This window comes from Anolis carolinensis, chromosome 5 (genome assembly GCF_035594765.1).
Source record: "Anolis carolinensis isolate JA03-04 chromosome 5, rAnoCar3.1.pri, whole genome shotgun sequence".
Classification (NCBI taxonomy): domain Eukaryota; kingdom Metazoa; phylum Chordata; class Lepidosauria; order Squamata; family Dactyloidae; genus Anolis; species Anolis carolinensis.
Genome location: NC_085845.1, coordinates 177,245,973 through 177,269,552, shown reverse-complemented (window position 1 = coordinate 177,269,552; position 23,580 = coordinate 177,245,973). Strand labels below are relative to the sequence as shown.

General features: G+C 39.2%; 1 protein-coding gene across 1 annotated transcript in view; it reads right to left on the bottom strand.

Annotated features, from left to right (window-relative positions):
• Positions 1–23,580, bottom strand: part of large1 (LARGE xylosyl- and glucuronyltransferase 1) — a 370,540-nt gene that overhangs the window by 84,296 nt on the left and 262,664 nt on the right. The window contains exon 7 of the mRNA XM_003220873.3: positions 2,555–2,659. Coding sequence (XP_003220921.2) covers positions 2,555–2,659 — 105 coding nt within the window. The remainder of the gene's footprint in view (positions 1–2,554; positions 2,660–23,580) is intronic.

Below are 23,580 nucleotides of genomic sequence, written 5' to 3'. Positions count from 1 at the left end.
GGAGAGAGACATTCAGCAGTCATGTCTAGTAGTCAGTGGCAAGCTAAACATGCATGATTAAAGGTACGTGAGACTTGAATGCACGCCATATGACAACCATAAGCTATATAGTAAAGGTAAAGGTTTTCCCCTGACATTACGTATAGTCATGTCTGACTCTGGGGATCGGCGCTCATCTCCATTTCTAAGCCGAAGACCCGGTGTTGTCCATAGATACCTCCAAGGTCATGTGGCCGGCATGACTGCATGGAGTGCCGTTACCTTCCTGCCGGAGCGGTACCTATTGATCTACTCACATTTGCATGTTTTTGAACTGCTAGGTTGGCAGAATCTGGGGCTAATAGTGGGATCTCACCCAGCTCTCCGGATTGGAGTTCAGCAGCTCAGTGGTTTAACCCGCTGCGCCACCGGGTTATATACAAAAGCTAAAATTGGGAACAAAATTCAGAGTAGCCTTGTTGGCCATAAGTCACCATAAGTTACAAGCATCTTTAAGGCACAAAACAAAATAGAGAGATCACAGCTGGGCCAGGCGAATGCAGTTATAATGATCAGAATCAAAATCTGAATCTGATCAGAATCTCTTTTCTATTGGTTAGCTACTATGCTGGTTCTTGTCAGAAGCATGATCCAAGTCATCAGAGTCAAACCAAGAAGATCACTCCTATAGTCATTTTAAAAAAAGAAAAACAGTCCAGTTCCAGATAAAGTCTGGTTTCAGAGTTCAGAGATTGCTCTGAGAATATTTCTCTAGATATCGTGGCTGTATCAACTTGCTATTAAGCTAGTATAAAGGAGAAATGGTTCAGAGTTTATGTTGCAAATAATGGAAACAACTATAGAGAGGGAGGTAACTGAAAGTTATTTTAGGGTAGAAATAAAACATTAAAATACAAGTACTATGTTTAGGTGTATAGTAGACAGAAAGCAAAACATGGGACTCACAAATGAAGAACTGAAAACTGGATTTAAAATAATATTTTAATAAATAATATATTTGATATTTATTTAACATAAATAATTGGTTTGGAGGAGTAAGTAGATAAACTTAAGTTGTGATTATCACACACTCATCTCAAGGGGCCAAATTTTAAAAATGTAACTGCAAACGACAAACTTAGAGGTAAAGGTTTTCCCCTGACATTAAGTCCAGTCATGTCCAACTCTGGGGGTTGGTGCTCATCTCCATTTCTAAGCCGAAAAGCCAGTGGTGTCCGTAGACATTTCCTAGGCCATGTGGCCGGCATGCTCCTAACTAGGAATTCAATTTTTTGATTACACAAACTTGATCCTCCCCAGTGCTGCTCCAATTGGTATTTTCAGATGATTTTTGCTTATTAACATGTTGGAAGAAAGGGAGCAACTCTCAACCAAGATATGCTGAAATTATGCAGAGATGTGAAAGTAATATTATGGCTTCAGATGATCAGAAACAAAAATAAAATAACATGGTTTATACTGTTTTTTTAGAGTGTTGCTGTGATGATTTCTCAGTGTGCTGTATTCTCCAGTCTTCTATTGGGAGTGTCATACACTGGAAGAATCACTGTGAAGTGGGGGGGGGGGGATAGATACTTCCTCTAGAACATTGCTAATGGGGGTACGTGTTAAGTGGAAAAGTTGTCTTGCTTCTTACTGATGGGTTATGTCTACTTCAGACAAAATACACCAGAGTGAATCGCTCTGTAGTTGTCCTGGACATAGCATCCTGAAGCATTGTTGGAGTACAGATGGTTGGCCAGGGTGACAGTACATTGGGGCTGAAGCTGGTGCTGTTTTGTCAGCGAAAAGCAGCTCTCTGATAAAAGTCTTGTTGGTGATGTCGTTTATGGTGTGGTCACAAAAGGAGGGGCAGCCATCTGATCACCAGAAGTGATCTTGCCAGCATGGCTCTGCTTGGGAGCTGCTTCAAGCTTTGGTCAGTCTTTTTGATGTATGGACACTGGGTCACCCCAGATCCACCCCAGTCTACACCTCAAAACCACTGGGGTCCCTTTGGAGTTTCTGAGATGCTCCAATGTAATTCACTGTTTTCCTTAAGCTGGATAAAGAGCTGGAAGGAATGCTTCTTGTGCAACACTGGCCATTTGCTCTGTGGATTCTTTAGTTGTTGAAGGATTATTTCCTTTTATTTGCCCTTGATAGCCACCGTCAGGAACATCAAAGCCTAAATCTTAGGCCAGTTGTTAGTCAAAGTTGGAGTACACTCATGAAATGAATGGAACTTATACAAGTGCCATTGATTCAGTGAATTTATTTTAGGACTTCTTCATCTCAAGATCTCATCTCAAGATCTCAAGGCTACAAAGCCTGTGGGATGGTAGAAAGGGCAGCGGGGAAGGAGTAACAAAACACCCTCTCCTGCCCTCCATGTGATGAGGGGAGGAGGTAGGGCCTATGGGGAGCTTTTGGGCTGTGTGAAGAGGTCCTATGTTGGAACTGCTATATGACTGGATGAACAACTGGATTAGGCCACCCATCTCTGTGTTTTACAAGAAATACTTTATTAAGAAAAAAAATCCCTTAGAAAAATGTATGATGTGACTCAGCCTACCTGTGTTGTAACCTCTCCCAAGAGCTGGCCAGGGTCGATGATTCTTCCAAAGGTTTCCCAGATACCAATCACTCTGGTTTTCGACCAAACCAAGGACTTGCTGGCCTGGAAAACAAAAATCAAAAGAGGCTATTAGACATAAGGTCAAACTTAGATCCTTTTGAGTTATTTTATGTATTGGATTGTCATCCCAACATGGAACTCAAGGGAACTCATTGGGTAAAATGCCATTAAAACAGAGTTGAAACATTAATACATATTTCAATTACAAAAATATTTAAAACAGAAACACAAGTTCAAATTCACTAATAAGCAAAAAATATAGAACATATTTTGTTAAAAAAAGTTTTTAGTAAATAATGAGTTCTCAAAAGCCCAAATAAATTTATTCTTGTTTGTCAGAAGGAAAGCAGGGATGGAGCAGCTTTAATGTCTCTTGCAAGGGGGTTCTACAGCCTGGGAACAGCCAATGAGAATACTTTACCATTTCAATTAGATACACCAAATGAAAAGTGTGAATAATTTGCATTTCAAAATTGTGTGGAAACAATTCAATTCTCAGAGAGTGCAAGAAAATGCTTTGATTGTTTCTTCTTGTCTGTAAGAACAAAATAAGTGTATATTACCATTCTTAGGTAGAACTGAGCGAGTAGGGCCTCCTCTCGAGATCTCAAGCCAGGTAGGCTTGTTTGAGTAAATTTAGCTGTTCATTTTTTAAATTCAAATATCAGATAATATTCAATTTGATTTTTTTTCAAAAGGGTCATTCCATTCTCTCTATGTGTCTTAAATCCCTTAACTAACTCATCTGGGTTTGGGACTGTTATTACTTCTCAGTCTAAACAACTTCACAAGATTATTATGTAAAGATCACATAGGGAAACCTTGTATCTCCCTAAAAATGAGATCTTTAAAAAAATAAAATCTTTGGATTTTTATTTGTCAGGTCTAGACAATTGTTAGCTATGTTGGCTGTAAATGATGCTAACAATAGCCCAATACACATGGAGAACACCCGATCCCTTGGGAAGGATGATGTAAATAATTAGACGAGTAGAAGATTGAAATATCCTACATGAAACAACCATTTGTATTTTCCTACCACAAACACACATTTTGTCTGTCTGTCTGTCTATCTATCTATCTATTCATCATCATCGTCTCTACTCAGCATAGCTTCAAACCTGGGATATAGTAGATTTCATCTTGAAAAATCATGTCATATACATTTTATATGCATCAGAATGATCACTCATAGTTGTCACACTTCTATTTTGACTTTTTCTCAGTTTGGGACTCAAAGAGGCTTACAACATGTTAAAAAATTTATTGTTAAAAATTTACAAGATACAAGAAGTAAAACAAGATTAAACAATCAAAAATTAAAACCAGGTTAAAATATGTATGATTACACATGTAGCACAATTAGCAACATGTTGCACATTAGTTTGGTTGTTAAAAATTATTTAACCAATCATTTTTAAAAAAGGATTCCATTTGTAAATATTGAAATTTAGAAGATTTTCCCACTGTGTAGTCCATTATTTTAGAAAGTGGGCTCACAGGGTTTCTTAGTATAGCATCAAATAGCTCTGTGGGGTTATGTTGTTCTTTAAAAGAAATTTCCCATTGATTTTGCTGTCTTAAACTCAGCATGACAAATAATTGGCAACAGCAGTCTGGACTTAATTTCTTTCTATAAGCATCCCAAATTCTTAATAAGTGTGGGATTAATATTTTATCTTTAATTGAATTTTTTAAAAAAGTGCCGACATGATATGTTAAATGAAAAGTTTATTTTAGGGGTGACTGTCTAAACTTCAAGATCAAATCAATGTTACCAACTCTGCTGTTCATTTGTGTGAATACATGAACTGAAGGCCAATAGAGCAATTATACTGGTCTAGTTAAACAAATCTGGCCCCACAATCTGTCTGGAAAGTTCTACCACCAAGAGGTCATTTGCAAGCCATGCTGAGCTTTTGGAAGAAGGCTGTGTAAATCAAATTGTACTAAAGCAGATTTTGTTGGTATTGTTTCTCTTCCTTTAATTAGAGATTTTTACATTGCTAATTTTCCATGGTTGTCTCTACTTGGTAATAATGCATTGCTTTTTTATAGGAGTAACAAGCCTAGAACAATATGTCATCTTAACCATGCATTTTAGTCTACCAACAGATGTTTACTTTAGTTCAGGCGTGAAAGCAATTTGTTTCTTCAGCAGAATTTCACAATTACCTTTGAATAGCTTCTTACTGTTTGCAGGACAAATCTATACATAGCTATTTTGTCTCTTTTCATTTGCAGGGAAGTTTATTGAAGATTGTTCAATAGAGATGGTGGGACTTTGTTCCCTATGACTACTTGAAGTGGGGCCCAATTTACATCCAATACTTCCTTCAAATTAAAAAGAGACTGTGCACATCTATAATGACGTTTGTGTGTCATACTTCACCTCCAAGATGATGGTGAGAATCAGTTTTTTTTTAATATATTTAGGTCTGTATTGAAACTCAACATTCTCCACACTACCTCACTGATTTAACAACAGGAAATCTCACCGAAACAATTAAGTTAAAAAACAAAACAAAACAAAACAAAACTACCCAGTCTGCCTAAACCTGTAAATGTGGATGGAAGATGGGACTGATATACTATCTCTGGCACATCCATTCCTAACTGCCTCTGTTAGTTTGGAAGATATGCAGTGATTATGAATTTGGATAAGATTTTCCAAGAGAAAAACATATCCTTAAGTTACATCCTGCCCCCTTCCCCATCACACAAAGAAGCCGTGGTGGTGCTGGTATGTGGTTCTACCTGCCTTCCATGTTTATATGAAAAGGAAATGACTACATTATTCAAAGAAATGGCTGTGCATTCTTTCTCAAAGCATTGTTTCTTAAAGCTTTGTTTGTTATGGCTTTAAAGATTCCACCTGGACATTAGGAAGAACTTCCTCTCTGTAAGAGCTGTTCAGCAGTGGAACTCTCTCCCCCAGAGTGTGGTGCAGGATCCTTCTTATGAGGCTTTAAATCAGAGGCTGGATGGCCATCTGTCAGGGGTGGTTTGAATTTGATTTCCTACTTCTTGGCAGGGGATTGGACTGGATGGCCCATGCGGTCTCTATTATTCTATGATTTAAGAGCTTCACAGAATAATTAATGACAAAATGGCATCTCAATTATTCAGTTTATTTTGATGAATCCATCTAAGCCAGTGCAATCTGCCTTCTTCCCAGGGCCCTTCCAGTCAGGTCCAAAATCAGGGACCTGTCTCGGTTTTACCTGATGTATCCAAATGACACTTCTGTAAAACGTCATTAATCCAGAGAAAACTGAGGTTTCTCAGTATGCTCTGGATTAATAAAATACCTGGAAAGATCTGGACCTTCAGTTAAGATCCAGATCTTTCCAGGTGAGGGCCCTGTGTGGATTGCCTCTTGGAATTGTCCAAAGGAGCAGGATGGCACACACCCAGCCCCCCATGTAGTCACCCCACCATCAGGAAAATTTGGGGTTTGGATTGGGTGTGGGGACTAAATCTCAAGAGGAACTGGGATTTAGTCATGTGTGGAAGGACCCCCAGATAGTAGCTCACAGAAGACTTTTCTTGGCTCACTAAGGTAAAGGTAAAGGTTTTCCCTGATGTTAAGTCTAGTTGTGTCCAACTCTGGGGAGTGGTGCTCATCTCAATTTCTAAGCCAAAGAGCCAGTGTTGTCCGTAGACATCTCAAAGGTCATGTGGCCCGCATGACTGCATGGAGCACTGTTACCTTCCCGCCAAGGCTAATGATCTACTGATCCCACCTATTGATCTACTGATATTTGCATGTTTTTGAACTGCTAGGTTGGCAGAAGCTGGGCCTAGCCGCGGGAGCTCACCCTGCTCCCCGCATTCGAACTGCCAACCTTTCATTCAGCAAGTTTAGGAGCCCAGCGGTTTAACTCGTTGTGCCACCAGGGGGCCTAAACTTGGCTCACTACTACATACAGTAGAGTCTTGGTTATCCAACATAAACGGGCGGGCAGAACATTGGATAAGCAAAAATGTTGGATAATAAGGAGGGATTAAGGAAAAGCCTATTAAACATCAAATTATGTTATGATTTTACAAATTAAGCACCAAAACATCATGTTTTACAACAAATCAACAGAAAAAGCCGTTCAATAAATGGTACCGTTATGTAGTAATTACTATATTTACAAATTTAGCACCAAAACATTGCAATGTATTGAAATCATTGACTACAAAAACACTGACTACTAAAAGGCAGACTGCGTTGGATAATCCAGAATGTTGGCTAAGCGAAGGTTGGATAAGCGAGACTCTACTGTACTCCCTTTAAATAAAATAAATATCCTGAAGTACAAGCCTGGGACCTTGTTTATGAATGCAAACACTTGTTGACCTACTATTACCTAAACTACAGCCCGCCTCATTGCATTTTCCTCTTTTTAATTTTTTCTACTTTATTTTAAACACAGTACAAAACAAAGACATCCAACTTCTGATATGAACAGCATTCCCTTTTACTTAGAAACACAGCATTTAGCACTGGCTATTCTGCAATATATATTCATGTATACTCCTAACATATTTCACATATTTCCCTTGTTTAATACCTTTGCATAGTGGTAATGCCATTCTAAAAATGTTCAATTTTTCTATGTTACATTATTCCAACTTGGGAGAACTCACAGAACAAGAAAGAGGAGGAAAATATATTAAAAAGTATTAATTTTAGGAGAGACCCATAGGTTAGAATCCATCTTGCAGAGAAAGTTCTTTTTAAAACTATGATGTTTGTTTCTCCTTATAAACACCTCAGTGTGGCACAGTATTGTAGATGATGTGGAGTAAATCAAGGCAGAATGAAGTCCTAATTGGCACAGGATGGCATTGCTAAAGGGTGGCTCAGGTGGAAAAAATATTATCAGTGATAAGAACAAGCTGACCCTGTCTAACATCCAGCAATGCATTTCACAACTTAGCAGTCTAAAGAGGCTTCTTAAGAAACTACATTTTTGGCATCAAAAGAAAAATGTGAAAATCCCATTTGCAAGAAGCCGACGTTGAATTCCCTCTCTGCAGATCACCAGTCTGCTTTCATTATATTGTTCCAAAATCAAGTCACAGGGGTTGGTCCTTAAACTGATTCATACCAGGCAATGCACAAAGCTTGTTGCTTGTTAATGGATTTGTTTTCAACTTTGGATCTCATGCAGGCTTGTCATTTTTAAACACCGATCCTACTCTCTTATTTTAGCCAATTTTACCACCTATATAATAATATTAAGACAGGCAAATGTGATCTGCAAGAAAATGCTGCACTGTAGAATGTCTTTAGTCACTGTTCCACTCAATCAGCTATGTCCCTTTTAACAATTAGACATATCATTCCCCACTCCCACCCTCAAAATGGCAGTCAGCATTATCTACCCATTGAGCATGATTTGTCTTTCGTGGGCTATATTTCTATTACCATTCTGCTAATCTCTCTGCCCAACTCACTTAGCCCCACTTTAAGATTTTTTTGCACTTCTGCAAACGTCAACTTTCCTCTGATCCTGCCGACGTTTCCATCTTGTGTGTGAGTGGCACCATTTTGGCTCACAACAGGACTGGCATCTATGTGTCAGTATCACAAACAGAAAATATAACTGGAATAGAATGAAATCTTTATTTTTGTGTTCACTTTCCCCCATGTCTACTGTACAATAAGGTAAATGAAGAGTATGAAGGATTTCCTAGAAAACAAAATTTGAATGGTTTGCTGATGGACCCTTTTCTAGCACCACATTGGCTACTTTTTAGGTAAAGACTTCCCCACTGAACTAAGAGAATGTTGTTGTGTAAATCTCTTTCAACACCATCATCAACATTATTTATTTAATTTTCTCCAAAACCTGGGATACAGGACAGCTCACAGTATAATTAAAAGAAAGAAGAAATAAAAGCAAATTAGTATAAAACTAGTATATTATTATAAAACACAAAATACTGATAGCATTAAGATGATTTAATTTTAAAATGTTTTAATAAATAGAACAATCAGTGTGTCATTCAACATGAGATAGTTTTATCAATATACATACAGCCCTGCCATACAGCCCGAAATACACACAACAACCCTTTATCAATATACTTTGATATTTTATTCTATTAACTTTACAGTCTAGGGCTGAGGTTTAAACAAACAAGTAGCAAGGAAAGATTGATACTGTGAATGTTTAGCATATTTGATACCTAATCTGGAAATGCCATGGATTGAATTTAGGATGCCAGAATCTTATATGCAAAATATGTGCTCTACCACTGCAAATCGTATTTCTGGATTGTCAGGGAGGAGGATCTGAGGAATCAGTGATTCTTTAGGGAAAATTCTTCATGTGCTTGTTGTTCTTGTCACTGTGTATCTTCAAGTCATTTCTGACTTATGGCAATCTTAAACTTATTGGGTTTTCTTGGTAAGGTTAATGGTATGTTTGCCATTGCATTCATCTGAGGCCAAGAGAGTGGGACTTGTTCAAGGTCACCCACTGGATTTCCATGGCTGAGAGGGGATTTGAACTCTGGCCTACAGAATTGCAGTCCAATGCTCAAATCACTATACTACATTGGCTTTCTCTCCATATGCTTAAAAGAGTCTGGAGATGTGTTGGATTCCCACTACCTTCAATGAGAAACCGTATTAGGTGATTTGTAGTTTACAGCATATAAACATTCACAATTTTGGGGAGGGCAACTTAAAAATTACAAGAAAGGACTACTTGAAGGAGATATTCACTCGCCTTGAGGAATCAACAGTGACAATTCTCATACTATTCTCTGTTAATCCCATATTTTCTTTTGAAAATCAATAGTTTAACCAAAAGCCCAATCAATAAAAATAAATCAATTAAATGATTCTGTTATCAACATTAATAGCTGTGAATTAATCTCCCAAAATGTTAGAAGGAGCATTAACAAATTAGTTTTCAAGTCCAATATTCCAAGCTCTGTATGTATGTTGCAAATGATCTGTTCAAATAACTTTATCTCACCAACCCTCTATTCCATTATAGTCATATCAGTGTAGATAAGGGATACATACCACACTAAGCACCTTCAATATTGCAACTCTCTTCAGTAGCTCAATTGCATCAATTCCCCATTTCGTGGTCCCACCATCATCCCTCTGCACAATCTAGAAACCATATTTTCCCACACTACTGCACACCCATGTGACCTTATTTTTTTATTTTCAGTGCAATTGTGCAAATATAAAACATAAAACAAAAGGAAAACAGACAGCTAAGAAATAGGAAGGGACAGAATCCTACTCCATTTTCACTTTACTTCCAGCCTGCCAGTACAGAAACAGAAGAAATCAATCGCACCAAGGCAGGTCACCCCAGGGATTGGAAGCTATTGGTGGGTTTTATCCCAAAATAGCTTGAATTGGGGAAATCACAGAGGGAGAGGCAAACTGGTAACGAGATGTACTTGGCACAGTCATCACCTTTGGTGCAATGCCTAGTGCCATAAAGTCCAGAATCACCCTTGCCCAGCACTTTGGACATATTCTACTGTAGCCAGGGACAGTCTAACTCAAAGACTACTTAACAAAACAAGCTAGCTAGTTTCTGTCATGCTACTATAAAGTTTTAGCCTCAGTTGTTTATACAGAGCTCTGTCAAAAATATCATCTATCCTCAGGAATCTCCTTAGTGGAAGTCACAGCAACAACCTTCTGGGAGTTCTGTTCTATTGTGATCAGTTCTCCAACCAAGCACTTCCCCAAACTCATTTCAGTTCTCACTGTGTTGGCATTTCAGACCCAGATCTCCTGAGGTGAAGAATTAGTTGATTAGAATCTTTTGCACCCTTGGAAAAGGGGATGAATTCTTTTCAAAATACAAAGAAAACATTGCAAGTCTTTGCTTGATGAGAGTATAGCAGCTACCACAATGCATTTCAGTTGCTCTGTATTCTATGCTTCTTGTCTCCCTTTTAAAGAGTTATTATAGTAAAATACCGTGACTAACAGCAAAAGCTTTGTCATTGTTTTCTGCTCTGGCCCTACAGTTATGATTAAGTGCACTCTCCTCGCTCTTTGCTACTCCAGGCATAAGTTTAGCTTATGAAAATGAAGCTGTCTTCTTTACTTATTCATATATCATTATTAACAGACAGGCAACAGGGGAAAGAACAACAAGGGCTGCAGTGCAGGCATGGGCACTTTGTGAATTTGTCAATTTAGGCTGAGTCAGAGTGGGTTGTCCCAAATAGAGTAACATCTCTGTGACTAAACAAAAGAGGATTCTACTATGAAGAGAAAACCACCTAGGTCTTCCAAGGAGTATCATCGCAACATCTCATATCATGCCCCCCTTTTTTTGCATTTAAATTTTACTGCTTTTGGTAACGTAGAATGAAGTGGGGAATATATGCAGTCATTACATGGTGATTTGTAGTACAAGGAATACAAATATTGCACTCAAAAGGCTATTGGACTGGGACTTAGGAGAATTACAATGGCAAAACAATGCAGTAGTGAAAATGGTGGCCTTGGACATTTTAAAAAAAAGATAATGTTAAAATCTAAAACATTTGTGACTAATATATCACTCTTCAAGAAATGGCTAAAGCCATTTAGTGTATGTGGAGGACATGTAGGATGACACTTAATATAATCTTACTTTCCCAAGATTTCAGAACTATGTTAGAATTTTATTTTTATTTTTGCCAATTCTGATGTTTGAATTGTATTGTATTATGCAAATCATTCCAGTCTATGTCTCATGTGCTGCAATAGATAATTGCCTCTGTTTCTTTAATGAGAATTCTGCATATAGTTCTTCACCTTTGCATCCATTTTGTACCTTATTCTAGTCAGTGGACCTTGAAGCTTCAGGAAAACACACAGCAGGTCCCATAATCTTTGAAGTCAGCCCACTTTTGCCATACAGTAGCACCCAACAGACAACTATTTAATTTCAGAAATAAGAGAAAAACTGAACTATATATCAAATTCACAAGCATATCGGCATTAAAAAGGGCAGGGAATAATCTACCAGCCAGAACTAACACATTACATACTATTTATTTCAGCAGATTTCATCAGCCCACTGTGTTAAGCCCACTGCAATGAACAAAGATTAGACAAGAGTCATGCATACTATATTGAAGGGATAGTACATATTTGTACCATGAAGAAATGTGATTATGGGATAAAGGTTTCCCCACCCTGACTTCCATTCTGTCTTGTTGCTAAGTGATAATGTAGTGAAATGATCTTGAAGGAATGTGCTGAAGGCATGAAAGTAATTGCTCATGCACCATAACTGTGTCTTTCACAGATGCATTATTTTATTATTCAGTGGGATAAAGCTCTCCGATAAGCCAGGTAGTTAGCACAAGTCTTGTCTGAAGGCTGCATCCAAGTAATGAAGAACACATCAGTTCCTCTGCTATGTTCAGTCCATAGTATTACCCCAACTATCTTTTGATAACATGTAATGAAATTCTAATAATGATGTGGTGACTGTATTTTAGCAATGCTAAATATTTCTTATCGTTTGCTGAGAAATTAGTAATTAAGTCTGGCACTCCAAAAATCAATGTTTTGTTGTGTGCGAAGATTCACCCTTTAAAAAAAACAATCCCACACTCCTGTTTTTGATTCTAGCAGTGTGCCAGAAAGGGAAGATATCTCACTTCTTCCTTTATAATGTTTAGAGCATCTGTATTGCTGTTTCCATTATGCTGCTTTATAAATTGATTTGATATAGAAAATCACCAAGTTATCTGTACATTTTGATTGTTGCTACCCGGAAACAGGCAAATTAAAGGCCTTACTTATGTGTTCATCATGAAGCATTCATAGATTGGCAGGTGCCAGAAACAAGACCTTTCCAGTGATAACCCCATGCTCATGCAATTTTCTCCCTAGAGAGGTACATATAGATGGTTGATAAACAAATGAAATGAAGAGGCCACATACTTCAAATGCGGGCAACTTCATAAAAGATGCCTATTTAATTGTTTCAATGTCATATGCACAACCAAACAGCAGGAGCAAGGAGAAGTGGGAGCAGCTTCGGCAGAGGCCCACACCTCAATTATTCCTCTCCAACTTTCCCAAGTGAGAACACCATAGTGCCTGGGAGGAACCCAGCTTAACCTCCAGTTGCTCCCAGGTGAACAATCCAAACGGAAGACTGAGCAGAGGGTGTCGTTTTTAGCTTTGGATATGTTTTTATGGATTTAAACTGTGTTTTTTTTGATACCATAGATATTTAATTCTCTTTTAATGTTTGTATATTTGTAGATTTTAAATTGTATTGAAATGCTTTTAATGTAAGCTGCTTTGAGTCTGTGGAGAAAAAAGCAGGGTAGAAGCACCATCACCATCACCATCATTTTATTTATTTATTTATTTACAGTATTTATATTTTGCCCTTCTCACCCCGAAGGGGACTCAGGGCGGATCACATTACACATATAAGGCAAACATTCAATGCCTTGACATAGAACAAAGACAAAGACAAAGGCAGACTCCTGGCCTCGAACTTATGACCTCTTGGTCAGAGTGATTGGTCTCAGCTGGCTGCAGCTGGCTGCTCACCAGCTTGCGCCACAGCCTGGGCCATCATCATCATCATCACTTTTAAGTCATATGGCCCTTGGAGAGGGAGAAAATAAAGATACCAGCTCCACTCCCCGATTGCATGATCCCCAGGGACTGATCCAGATTCCCATCTTTCACCAAAACGGGGTGCCAAAGATGCTCACTGAACTCAAACCTGACAGTGAATTCTATTGAAGGTACCACCCTAAGTTAATTGTTCATTTCCCTGTAGCAGTGCAGAGTAGATGAGAGAAAAGAACTTAAGGAGAGGGGGAAAAGTAATGGCCAGCATTACTTACACTGTGAAAGAAGGCAAAAGGGTGTGTCAGTGATGATCAAAGGTATCCTTTAATAGCTTGACTCTGTTCCTGATAATCTATGTCCAGCATAACCACCAGGACGTGAAATGAAATGGCCTCCTCCATTTGAGGCCAGCAAAAGAATTTCCCTACACTAACTCCAGGTGAGGGAAAATCACACTCTTGATTTGTAAACAGAGACAAACCACAAAATGGAATCTGTCTGTTGCTAGCAAAACTGTGTGACTTGCTTGGCCATTCCTATAGCAAGTTTGAGAAATTGTGCAGTGTGCATCTGCACACTATTTTTTCAGGGCAAATCAAGATTCTTGCAGAATCCTGGATTGGTCTATCATGTGATTGCATCCAACAAAGTGAGCTCTAGTTGGGGCAGATGATACGACATTGTACAGACTGCATACCCGATGGGCACTATTTGCTAATGTAAGATTTGTGACAACTGGCTGGTTCCAGACATATCCTTACTGTCTTCTCCCTTCTCTGGATTTATAGAATAAAATCTGAAGGGACTATTTCTTCAGGGGTAGTAATGAACGTGCAGAGATGAACGCATAAAATACTCCTGCCTCCAGCTGACACAGACTGCTATTTGTATACATATATATGTATTGCTCCTTGCAAGGACGATTGATTTGTTTTTATGCAGAAGCCAATTCACATCAATGTTAGGCTTCCAGACAAGTTATAGATCCACACTGTTGTTACAAAGAAAGATTTAAATGCTGGGAATAGAAAGAACTAACATTTTGGAAAATGTAAATGACTGTCCATTTAGAAGACTTTAGACAATGAACTAATCATATATCATGCAGAGATAGGAATAAAACATAATGTTTTCAATAGAATTCAGTCACATGCTGGACTTTAATTTGTCTGGAGCTCATCAGAAAACCAAGCTCTGGTACAGGAACTATCAGAGTAATATGAAAGAATTACATAAAATTAGCTAATTTACATAGCACAGAATGTGTTCCAGTTTATCTAGAACAGGCATGGGCAAACTTCGGCTCTCCATGTGTTTTGGACTTCAATTCCCACAATTCCTAACAGCCTACCAGCTGTTAGGAATTATGGGAGTTGAAGTCCAAAACAAATGAAGGGCCAAAGTTTGCCCATGCCTGATCGAGAAAGTGCCTTGAATGAACATTCAAAGCCAGTACTTACATTGGTATTTGTTACAATTCAAAATGATAATACAAATATCTGTTAGACCACTTATCTACCTATATCATCCAGTGGGTACAACTGCTAAGATTACATTCTGTTCCATTCAGAAACTTTTATCTGTTGACTGATAATACTGTTTATTTTCTATTTGTTGGAAGTTTTAGGACTTCATCACACACAATTAAATAAGTGTTTCTACACACTTAAACTGCCACAGATAGTGTCCTTCATGTGATACAAGCTTCAATTGTGGGGCAGAGGTATCTTGCTGCTGCTAAACTGTGGGTGTTTCCCACAATTTCAGAATCAATTGGCAAGTGACTTATTTGTCAATTCCCCACGAAGAGACATGTAAAAAGGTCCCATTTATCATGTGATGGAAATCCCCCCTTGCCCATTTGTAAATAAAACTATGACATTGCCATGGAGGGAGGAGCCAAGATGGACAAAACTGATTTCTTTATTATCATTTTGGGACTGAGGAGGTATAGCAAACAAGACATTTAAAACATTCAGGAGAAAATAGCAAGCATGCAAATCCTGTGCTTCGCTTTGTGTCTCTGTAACCTTCTTAGCAAGCTCCTCTTTCAGCTCCCTCTTCCTGTTTCGGGTCATAAAAGTCCTTTTGAACTCTTGCCTGAAACCCCTGCTGTGCTGCTTTTGCCTATCAAAAGTACAGCAGAAAAAGATTTAAGAGAGCTGAGCTTCATTTCCCTCCTCCCTCCTGTAAGAATGCAAGAATAACCCCTCTATATATGTTGTTGTTGTATTTTGGCTGTAAGATGAACTTCTGAGAAAGAGAGAAAATTTTTAAAAAAGAAAGAAAATGGGGGAAGGACAGTATGGGAAACAAGTCTTTTCTGTGTGATGGAAAATCAAATGGATAAATCTTAAAGAAAGTGGAGAGAAGGATAAGGTGTGATAGAGGTAGGAAAATCTTCCATTTAATTTCAAAACAGAGCATGCCTAAGCTTTATGGAAAATCTGCTCTCCCAAACACTTGACTTGTTCTGTGGGATGAAGTCATTAGATAGGGGCTTCATTGACAAAGTGCGGCCCAGAACTGGTGAACCATCAGTGTAGTATCTCATTTGGATACATGTGGAGTGGTAAAAATAAACTCATCACATGATAAGTAAAGGTAAAGGTTTCCCCTGACGTTAAGTCCAGTCATGTCTGACTCTGGGGGTTGGTGCTCATCTCCATTTCTAAGCCAAAGAGCCGGCGTTGTCCGTAGACACCTCCAAGGTCATGTGGCCAGCATGACTGCATGGAACGCCGTTACCTTCCCGCCAGAGCGGTACCTATTGATCTACTCAGATTTGCATGTTTTCGAACTGCTAGGTTGGCAGGGTTGGCACATGATAACCACAAGCAAATTTAGGAACGGAAATAAAGACTATCTTCGTGGGGAATTGACAAATAAGTCACTTGCCAATTGATTCTGAAATTGTGGGAAAACCCTCGTGCTTAGCCTCCAAATGCCACCTGGCCTGCCTCTCAGAGTTCCTGTGAGGACATGCAAACCAGCAATGGGAAATCCACTGTAACAGGCATGGACAAATTAAGGGCCTGGGGCTGGATGTGCCCCCCCTGGGTGCTTACCTTAGGCCCTCCTCATTTTCCCTGTTCTCTTGGCAGAAGGACACAGTGGCCTGCCATGTTCTTATGGCAAAAAGACATGGGTGGAAGGCATGTAACAGCGGAGAGCCTTCTAGAGTGCTCTCAGCCACCGTGTGTCCCACCTTCCTCCTGGCATAAGGATTGAGTGAGAAGCCCCGTTCTTATGCTGGAGGACAAACTGAGGATAACTCAGGCCCTGCCCTGCCCCCTCCTGGGCCCTCCCCACCCAGTGTGTTCGCCCCCCCTCCCTCCTGGCCCGGCCTTCCTGGTCAGGCCTGCAATGCAGCCCCAAGGCAAAAAAGTTTGCCCATGCCTGCACTATAGTGTGAATATGTTGCCTAAAAATTCTAGATTCAAACCTCACCTCTCTTGATTGATTGACAGTGTAATTGACTCCAAAGCGTTACACAGCTTGAAAACTATTATTTGTGACCTGTATTCCATTCTGAGATTAGCTATCTCATTGGGCCTCGTGCAGTACCACAGTCAGGACACGCTGCACCAGCTACTTGCACAGTAGCCTTCTGATCTCAGGTTACTAAGGCCAATCTCACACCACTACTGCCCATTCCCTAGGCTCTTAAGAATTGGTCTGGAAAGTTGGGAAGCTGGTCAAACTATGGCTCATAAGGCTGAGAGCCAAATCCTTGGGGAAAACCTGCTGCAGTGACCTTCCTTAGCTTCCTTCCTGTTTTCTTAGGAAATCATTTTAATGGCTGGTTGGCTTGAAAACATCTTTTTGCCCTTGACTCTTTCTATGGCAGTCTTCCCAAATTGAGAAAAGTCCAGCAACACCCTCATTCTCATGTGTTCCTTCCACCTTCTTCTCTTGGTCACAGTGCCAGTTTTTATTTCTGTGTTGTCCTCCCTCCCCCAACCCATCTGTTGCATTTCTAGCATATTCCTGATGCTAGGTGACTGATCACCTGCACATCTGGTGACTGGCCAGTGAAGCAGCTGGTAGCCTACCCAGCCTGGGAGAAGAAGCAGGAGAGCAGGGCTGTGTGGCAGCAACCCCTCATGCTTAGCCTCCAAATGCCACCTGGCCTGCCTCTCAGAGTTCATGTGAGGACATGCAAACCAAGCCCTCCTTGTAAAGCACTTTGCAAATTAAAAGTGCTGTATAAATGTAATAAAACATCAGTAGTAGTATTCTGCTACCTTGGCATAAAGGACTGTACAGTATTTGATGACCTTCATATTCCTGCCAGTTCTTCGATTCTATGATTATTTGTAAGCTGACACCCAATAGATCATCCTAGGTATGACAAAACACTAATAGAAAAATAGTCCACAGAGACAATAAAACTTATGTGAAGATAAAAGGAATAAGGCAGCATTTTTTGCAACCTTTGCTGATAAAAAGAGATTTTTCTGGAAGGGGGTAAATTGAAGGCCATTCTATTATGGACATTTTTCATTCCACATCATTTGTTTACTTAAAGCTGAGCACTCCAGCTCATCCCAAGAATGTCATTGCAGCAAAAGAGATGGAATACCAAACAAAACCAACCATGCATAGAAGAGGGCAAAGGGAGGAAAAGAGCCATAATAATGTCTTCAATACAGTACAATCCCCACATCTGTGGAATCGATATTCATGGTTCCATGTAACCATGGTTTCCCTTATTCACACAGGGCCTCCATGCAAGCTATACTTCTGTTGGGTATTCCATTGAATACACAGAATTTGCAATTATCCACAGTTTTACAAATTTATGCAAATTCTTGGAACATATACTCCATGGATACAGAAGTTATACTGTGTCACTTTTTAATTCTCTAATTAATACTGTGATTGTTTCCATTAAAATGAATATAGGATACATATCTGACACATTCAGGACATTGCAAATAATTGTTTTGACCCAGAGATGTCTGCTTTAAATGCTGGAAAAGGGTTAAAGTTGAAAAGCATGTAGGCAGGAAGGTAACAGGAAGCTGAAGATTTTCATTAAGGAAAAATAGGCTGGGTGATAAAGAAAAGAAGACGGAAAGGAACTGAGATTTTACTGGAACACACAAGCTATCCCCATTAAAAATTCTGTGCACCACCTCTTTCACTTCTATAATATTTCACTCATTGATTTTATTGTCAAATGAAAAGGCGCTTGTTCCAAGTGGCATTTAGTGAGACAGATGGGGAGAGACTCAGACTTCATTACTTGGAGTGTGAATGCTGGATAATGTTGATATTATATGGGCCGAAGGCAAAGGGATGCAAAAAGTTTCCATGTCTTGACACTGCTGTGTTTTATTTCTCAAAAGGTTAGGGGTGGGGACTACATAGTTTCCCAAATGGACCACAACCTTCAGCATTCCTCAACACTGGCTATGCTAGATAGAGTTTTTGGAAGATGAAGTTCAACAACATCTGATGGGCCACATGACACCCACTGCTGAAGCAGATTAAGGATTCCATCTCTCCTGTCTTGCCCTTCCTATGGTTGCACCCATCTTGAGCCAGTTGGTTCAAAAATATGCTTCCTAGATAGTCCTCAAATTGTATTTCAATAAATTACTAGGGAAACAGTGGTAAGACACGCATCTGTTTTCTAACCATGGTTAAATACATTCCATAGGTGCAAACAATGGCCTAGATATGATCATAGATTGCTGGTATCAGTGTGCATGTAGGACTACCAGTTTATTTTATATCTGGCTGTGCAGGTGTGGGATTCTATAGATTAAAACAGTAAATATCCCTAATTTCACTGGATTAGCCTGGATTGAAAAGTTATGAGTGATGGAGAAAAAAACTTTCTTGACACCACGCACCATTTTGTAAACCCTTACCATGATGACTCCTTCCATACAGCCTGCTTAGATTCCCCCCCCCCCCCAGAACCCCATCCATTGCTTCACCTTCTAAATGTAGGGAATGCCCTGATTGTTTGGTTTCCCATCTTCGATATATAGCTATCTTACCTGAAAAGCAGTAGTCAGAAGTGTGTACAGTATAGCTAACTCAGTCACATTATCAGACTATATAAAGATAAAGGTAAAGGTTTTCCCCTGACGTTAAGTCCAGTCGTGACCGACTCTGGGGTTGGCGCTCATCTCCATTTCTAAGCCGAAGAGCCGGCGTTGTCTGTAGACATCTCCAGGTCATGTGGCCGGCATGACTGCATGGAGCGCCGTTACCTTCCCGCCGGAGCGGTACCTATTGATCTACTCAGATTTGCATGTTTTCGAACTGCTAGGTTGGCAGGAGCTGGGGCTAACATCAGGCGCTCATTCCACTCCCAGGATTTGAACATGGCACCTTTTGGTCCGCAAGTTCAGCAGCTCAGCGATTTAACGCACTGTGCCACCAGGGGCCTCATCAGACTATATAAGAACACTATAATACCAGCAGATTTATTTATGTTCCCTTGCTTAATGCTCTCTTTCAAGAAATTTATCATTTTTTTAAAAGTGGCTGCCTGAGCTGAGTTGACATTTTCATCAAGCTATGCAATGTAACACCAAGAGTGCTACTGCACATCCCTTCAGCACACATGAGAAGTTAAGAAAGGTTTGTTTGTCCCATATGCATCTTTTATCTACACATTATTGTATGTGCTCCAGTTAAAGACCTAAAAACTGAGCTTACATTGAGTCTGATCTTTACCAAAACCAGTAATCAAACCTGCCCATAGATTCCTGTCCAGATGACTGTTTTAAGAAATCAATGTTAACTTCTGCACTTCTGAATCTTCTGGTATGCAAGCCAATCACAGGGACAAAGTGCACTTTTTTACAAGATCAGCAACTTTACTTCTTAGTAAAACAAATTCTGCAGTCTCAATAAAGACCTATTGCAAGCAGAATTTCTGAAAAGCAGGGAACTACTGTATCAATTAATTCTCTTGTTCTCTAACTAATGCATGCAGTGGAAGCAGCATCCGCCTTTATAGAGCAGTAAAACAATTTTTATGGGTTTTCCATCCATCTCATGTCTTGATGTATATTTTAATCAAAAAGGATAAGGATGAAGAGTCAAGTGAGCATAAATCTCTCTTTGCTTACTCTGATAGCGCAACCTCCTTTTGGATATACTTTAATGCCCCAGCTATCCATAAATTAAACCTGATCTTGAGATTCTCCAGGAGAGCAAACTGATTCACCTTTCAGGAAACAGAAAGCTGTCTCATACCTATAATTTCTACCAACATTTCTCATTCTACCCATCTGATAAGTATCCATTACGTGGTAATAATTAAGGAATGTGACAAAGCTTGTTACAAATGTTGTTTGAGGTAAGCTATTTATGCATCCTTTTATATTTCTACCACCACTTCCCCTGTTCCTTGAACACTGGTAATGGAAGAAGCTCTAGGACAGGAGTAATGAATTTTGGCGACCCCATATATTCCAAAAATGTATTCTTCACATTTTAAAAAAATAACTAGAAGTGATCAGAAGTTCATTGCAGCCCAAGAAAGACCATAGCATAAACTCATGTATAAGTTGACTTTGCTTATAAGTCAATGGCAGATTTTGGGATCAAAATTGTGAATTTTGGCATGACCTGTGGATAGGTTGAGGGTACAACTTTGGGGCCTACCAAAGACAGACAAAAGAATAGGAATCAGGAGTATCCTGAATTCTGGATTACCAAGAAGAGAACTGGGGAGAACTATTGAGCTCCTCTTGAACTTCACCAGCATTGCTAGCTAAAACAAATGCCAGAGCACCAGGAACACTGGCTTCAATCTAAAGATCTTGCTACTCTAGCTGGGTGGATTTGAGGAAGGAACCCAAAAAGTAGGGTTTCTAATTCTATGAGTTGACAGCTAACATTTTAAAAACCCTGCTATCCCCCTATATGAGCCAGCTTGTGGTCTAAGATTTGTGAGAGGAGTTTTTTTTTTTATTCCATCACCATCAGGCATGTTTGATGAGAACACAAGAAGCTGCTCTCAAGTTGTGGAAGTCTCTTCTGCAGAACGTCTTGGAGGTCCCCTGTTAAATTCTTTGTCATTGGCAAATAAAGACCTTTTTATTTAAGGAGGCATTTAGTTTTGTAAGTTGCAGCAGATATAGCTTTTAATTGGTGTTTGTAGTGTTTTATTTTATTGTGTTTTAAATGTCTTTTTAATACTTTTTAAAACTTGTTTTTAACTTATGTTTCTTTAAGCTGAAGTTCAGTTTACTTATATTTTAACTGTTGAACTTAAACATTTATCTGTCTTCTGTTTTTTAAAACAGTGTACACTGCCTTAAATCCCATTTTGAGAGAAAGGCATGATATTAAATGAGCAAATGCACGGATAAGTAAATTTATTTGGTTTATGGGACTGCCAATGAAGTGTCTGATCCTGTGAAGGATTCATAATGTTTCCAATCAGGCGAAGGCTTCTCTTTTACTCAGGGTTCCCTCTTAGAATGGGAAACTTTGAAGCTGTGAATTGTCCAAGTTGACAGTACAACACTTTCAAAAAAAGAACAATTTGTACAGTATGGATTGCCTTACAGAATGGCTTGTGAAAGGGTTTGGTGTCTGAAGAGGCTCCTCAAGCGGAGCTGAAATCCTTCTGCTTTGCAGTTTCTCAAGAGTATGGATTGATGAGGAATTTGCTGAATTCATGTTTTAATGTGAACATACCCAATTCATATAATCAAGAAATGAAAATGGGCCTGAATGCAGGTATATCTTTAATCTCTTGGTGCTATTTGCATTAGACAATAATGTGTGCAAACCTGCTTTATTTTAAGGAAGAATCAAAGCTATCACTTTGGACAACTTAGGCAGGCATCTTGGAGGAAGATTCTGTACATTGTAGTCAAAAATGTGACTTCTGCAGTCTCTGGGTGTGCGCAAAATTAATATCTTTGAAAAATGTGTATAACAATGTATACATTTGGGGAAAATGGGCACAGAATTCCAAATCTGGAGTTGAACCTTGAAGATGAAAAAAGAGAAGCCCAACAAGATTGAATCTGACAATAGTTGCAGTCGTGAATCACTCAGACAGGGTCACATTACCACTACTAGTGTTGTAGTATAACAATTCCTTTTGGTGTCACTTTGTGGAATGAAGTTTACAGTGCATCACATCTGCATATTACTAGAGGGGATGGGAAATTTAAAATGACTAGGAAAATTACTTATTTTTGTATGTTGTTCTGGGAGCTGTTGTAACTTGTTCTGCCCTCTCCTTGACTGAGGGGGTAGATTTATCTATCGTTTACATCTGCTTCCAGAATGAACTCTCCCCCACCCAATTCTATAATTTTATTTCCCAACAGATGAGAAGAAAAAGCTTCCCAGCAACGAAGAGATGTAACAGCTTGTCACAAATAACAAATGAATGTGGAGATAGGTCCCACTTCTTTCTCTACCATTTCTCCTCTTGTGTCTTTCCCCAAGTCCTCCAAACTAATTTTATATGTAACTTTGAGGACATATCTGATGGGAGAATTAAGCAGGTAAGGCAGAGACAATGGAAAGCCTGAAAAGCCTTTACATAAATGATTTATGGTCCGCATGATTAATTAAATTCTGTTATGTAGATAACAGAAAATTATTTTCAGCACTGCAGTAAAAATGTGGTTTTGTTCTTAGATTTTCTTATCAGCTTACAAAACAGAGACACATTTAATAACTTTTAAGAGCTTTAGGACTAAATCTTTGTTTTGTGGGATTTTTCATTTTGTGGGTGTTGTTCCTAACTAATCCTTTCTATAGAAATTACAATGGTCTATTGAGGTATTCAATGACTGCATCCATGGAACAGATCAGAATGTGTACTGTGGCCATGAACTCTCCACCCACAACTTTTCTGTTTACCATGAAAGTATGCATTGAAAATGTGCAACCACATTTGAACAAAGGTAGCTACAGAGCTCCTAAATGGAGAACCTTGCCTTATCAGGCTTCCAGAATGTGTGGAGTTTCACAATCATATTTGTCTGGAGAAAGCATTAATTTCATCCTCAGTCCTGTGAAGCACAATGAAGTTGGAGGTGGAAAAAGTGGTTAATTTCTTTTGCCCATAAATCATGGATACCTTCCCCATGCTCTGGCAAAAGAAGTAATATTTACATTCATTTCCAATTGGGTCACAGTGGTGGGCATTGTTAGACACATTAAAAAGGTAAAGGTTTCCCCTGATGTCCAGTCGTGACCAACTCTGGGGGTTGGTGCTCATCTCCATTTCTAAGCCAAAGAGCCGGCGTTGTCCATAGACATCTCCAAGGTCATGTGGCTGGCATGACTGCATGGAGCACCGTTACCTTCTTGCCGGAGCGGTACCTATTGATCTACTCACATTTGCATGTTTTCGAACTGCTGGGTTACTTTGCAAATATCCCTG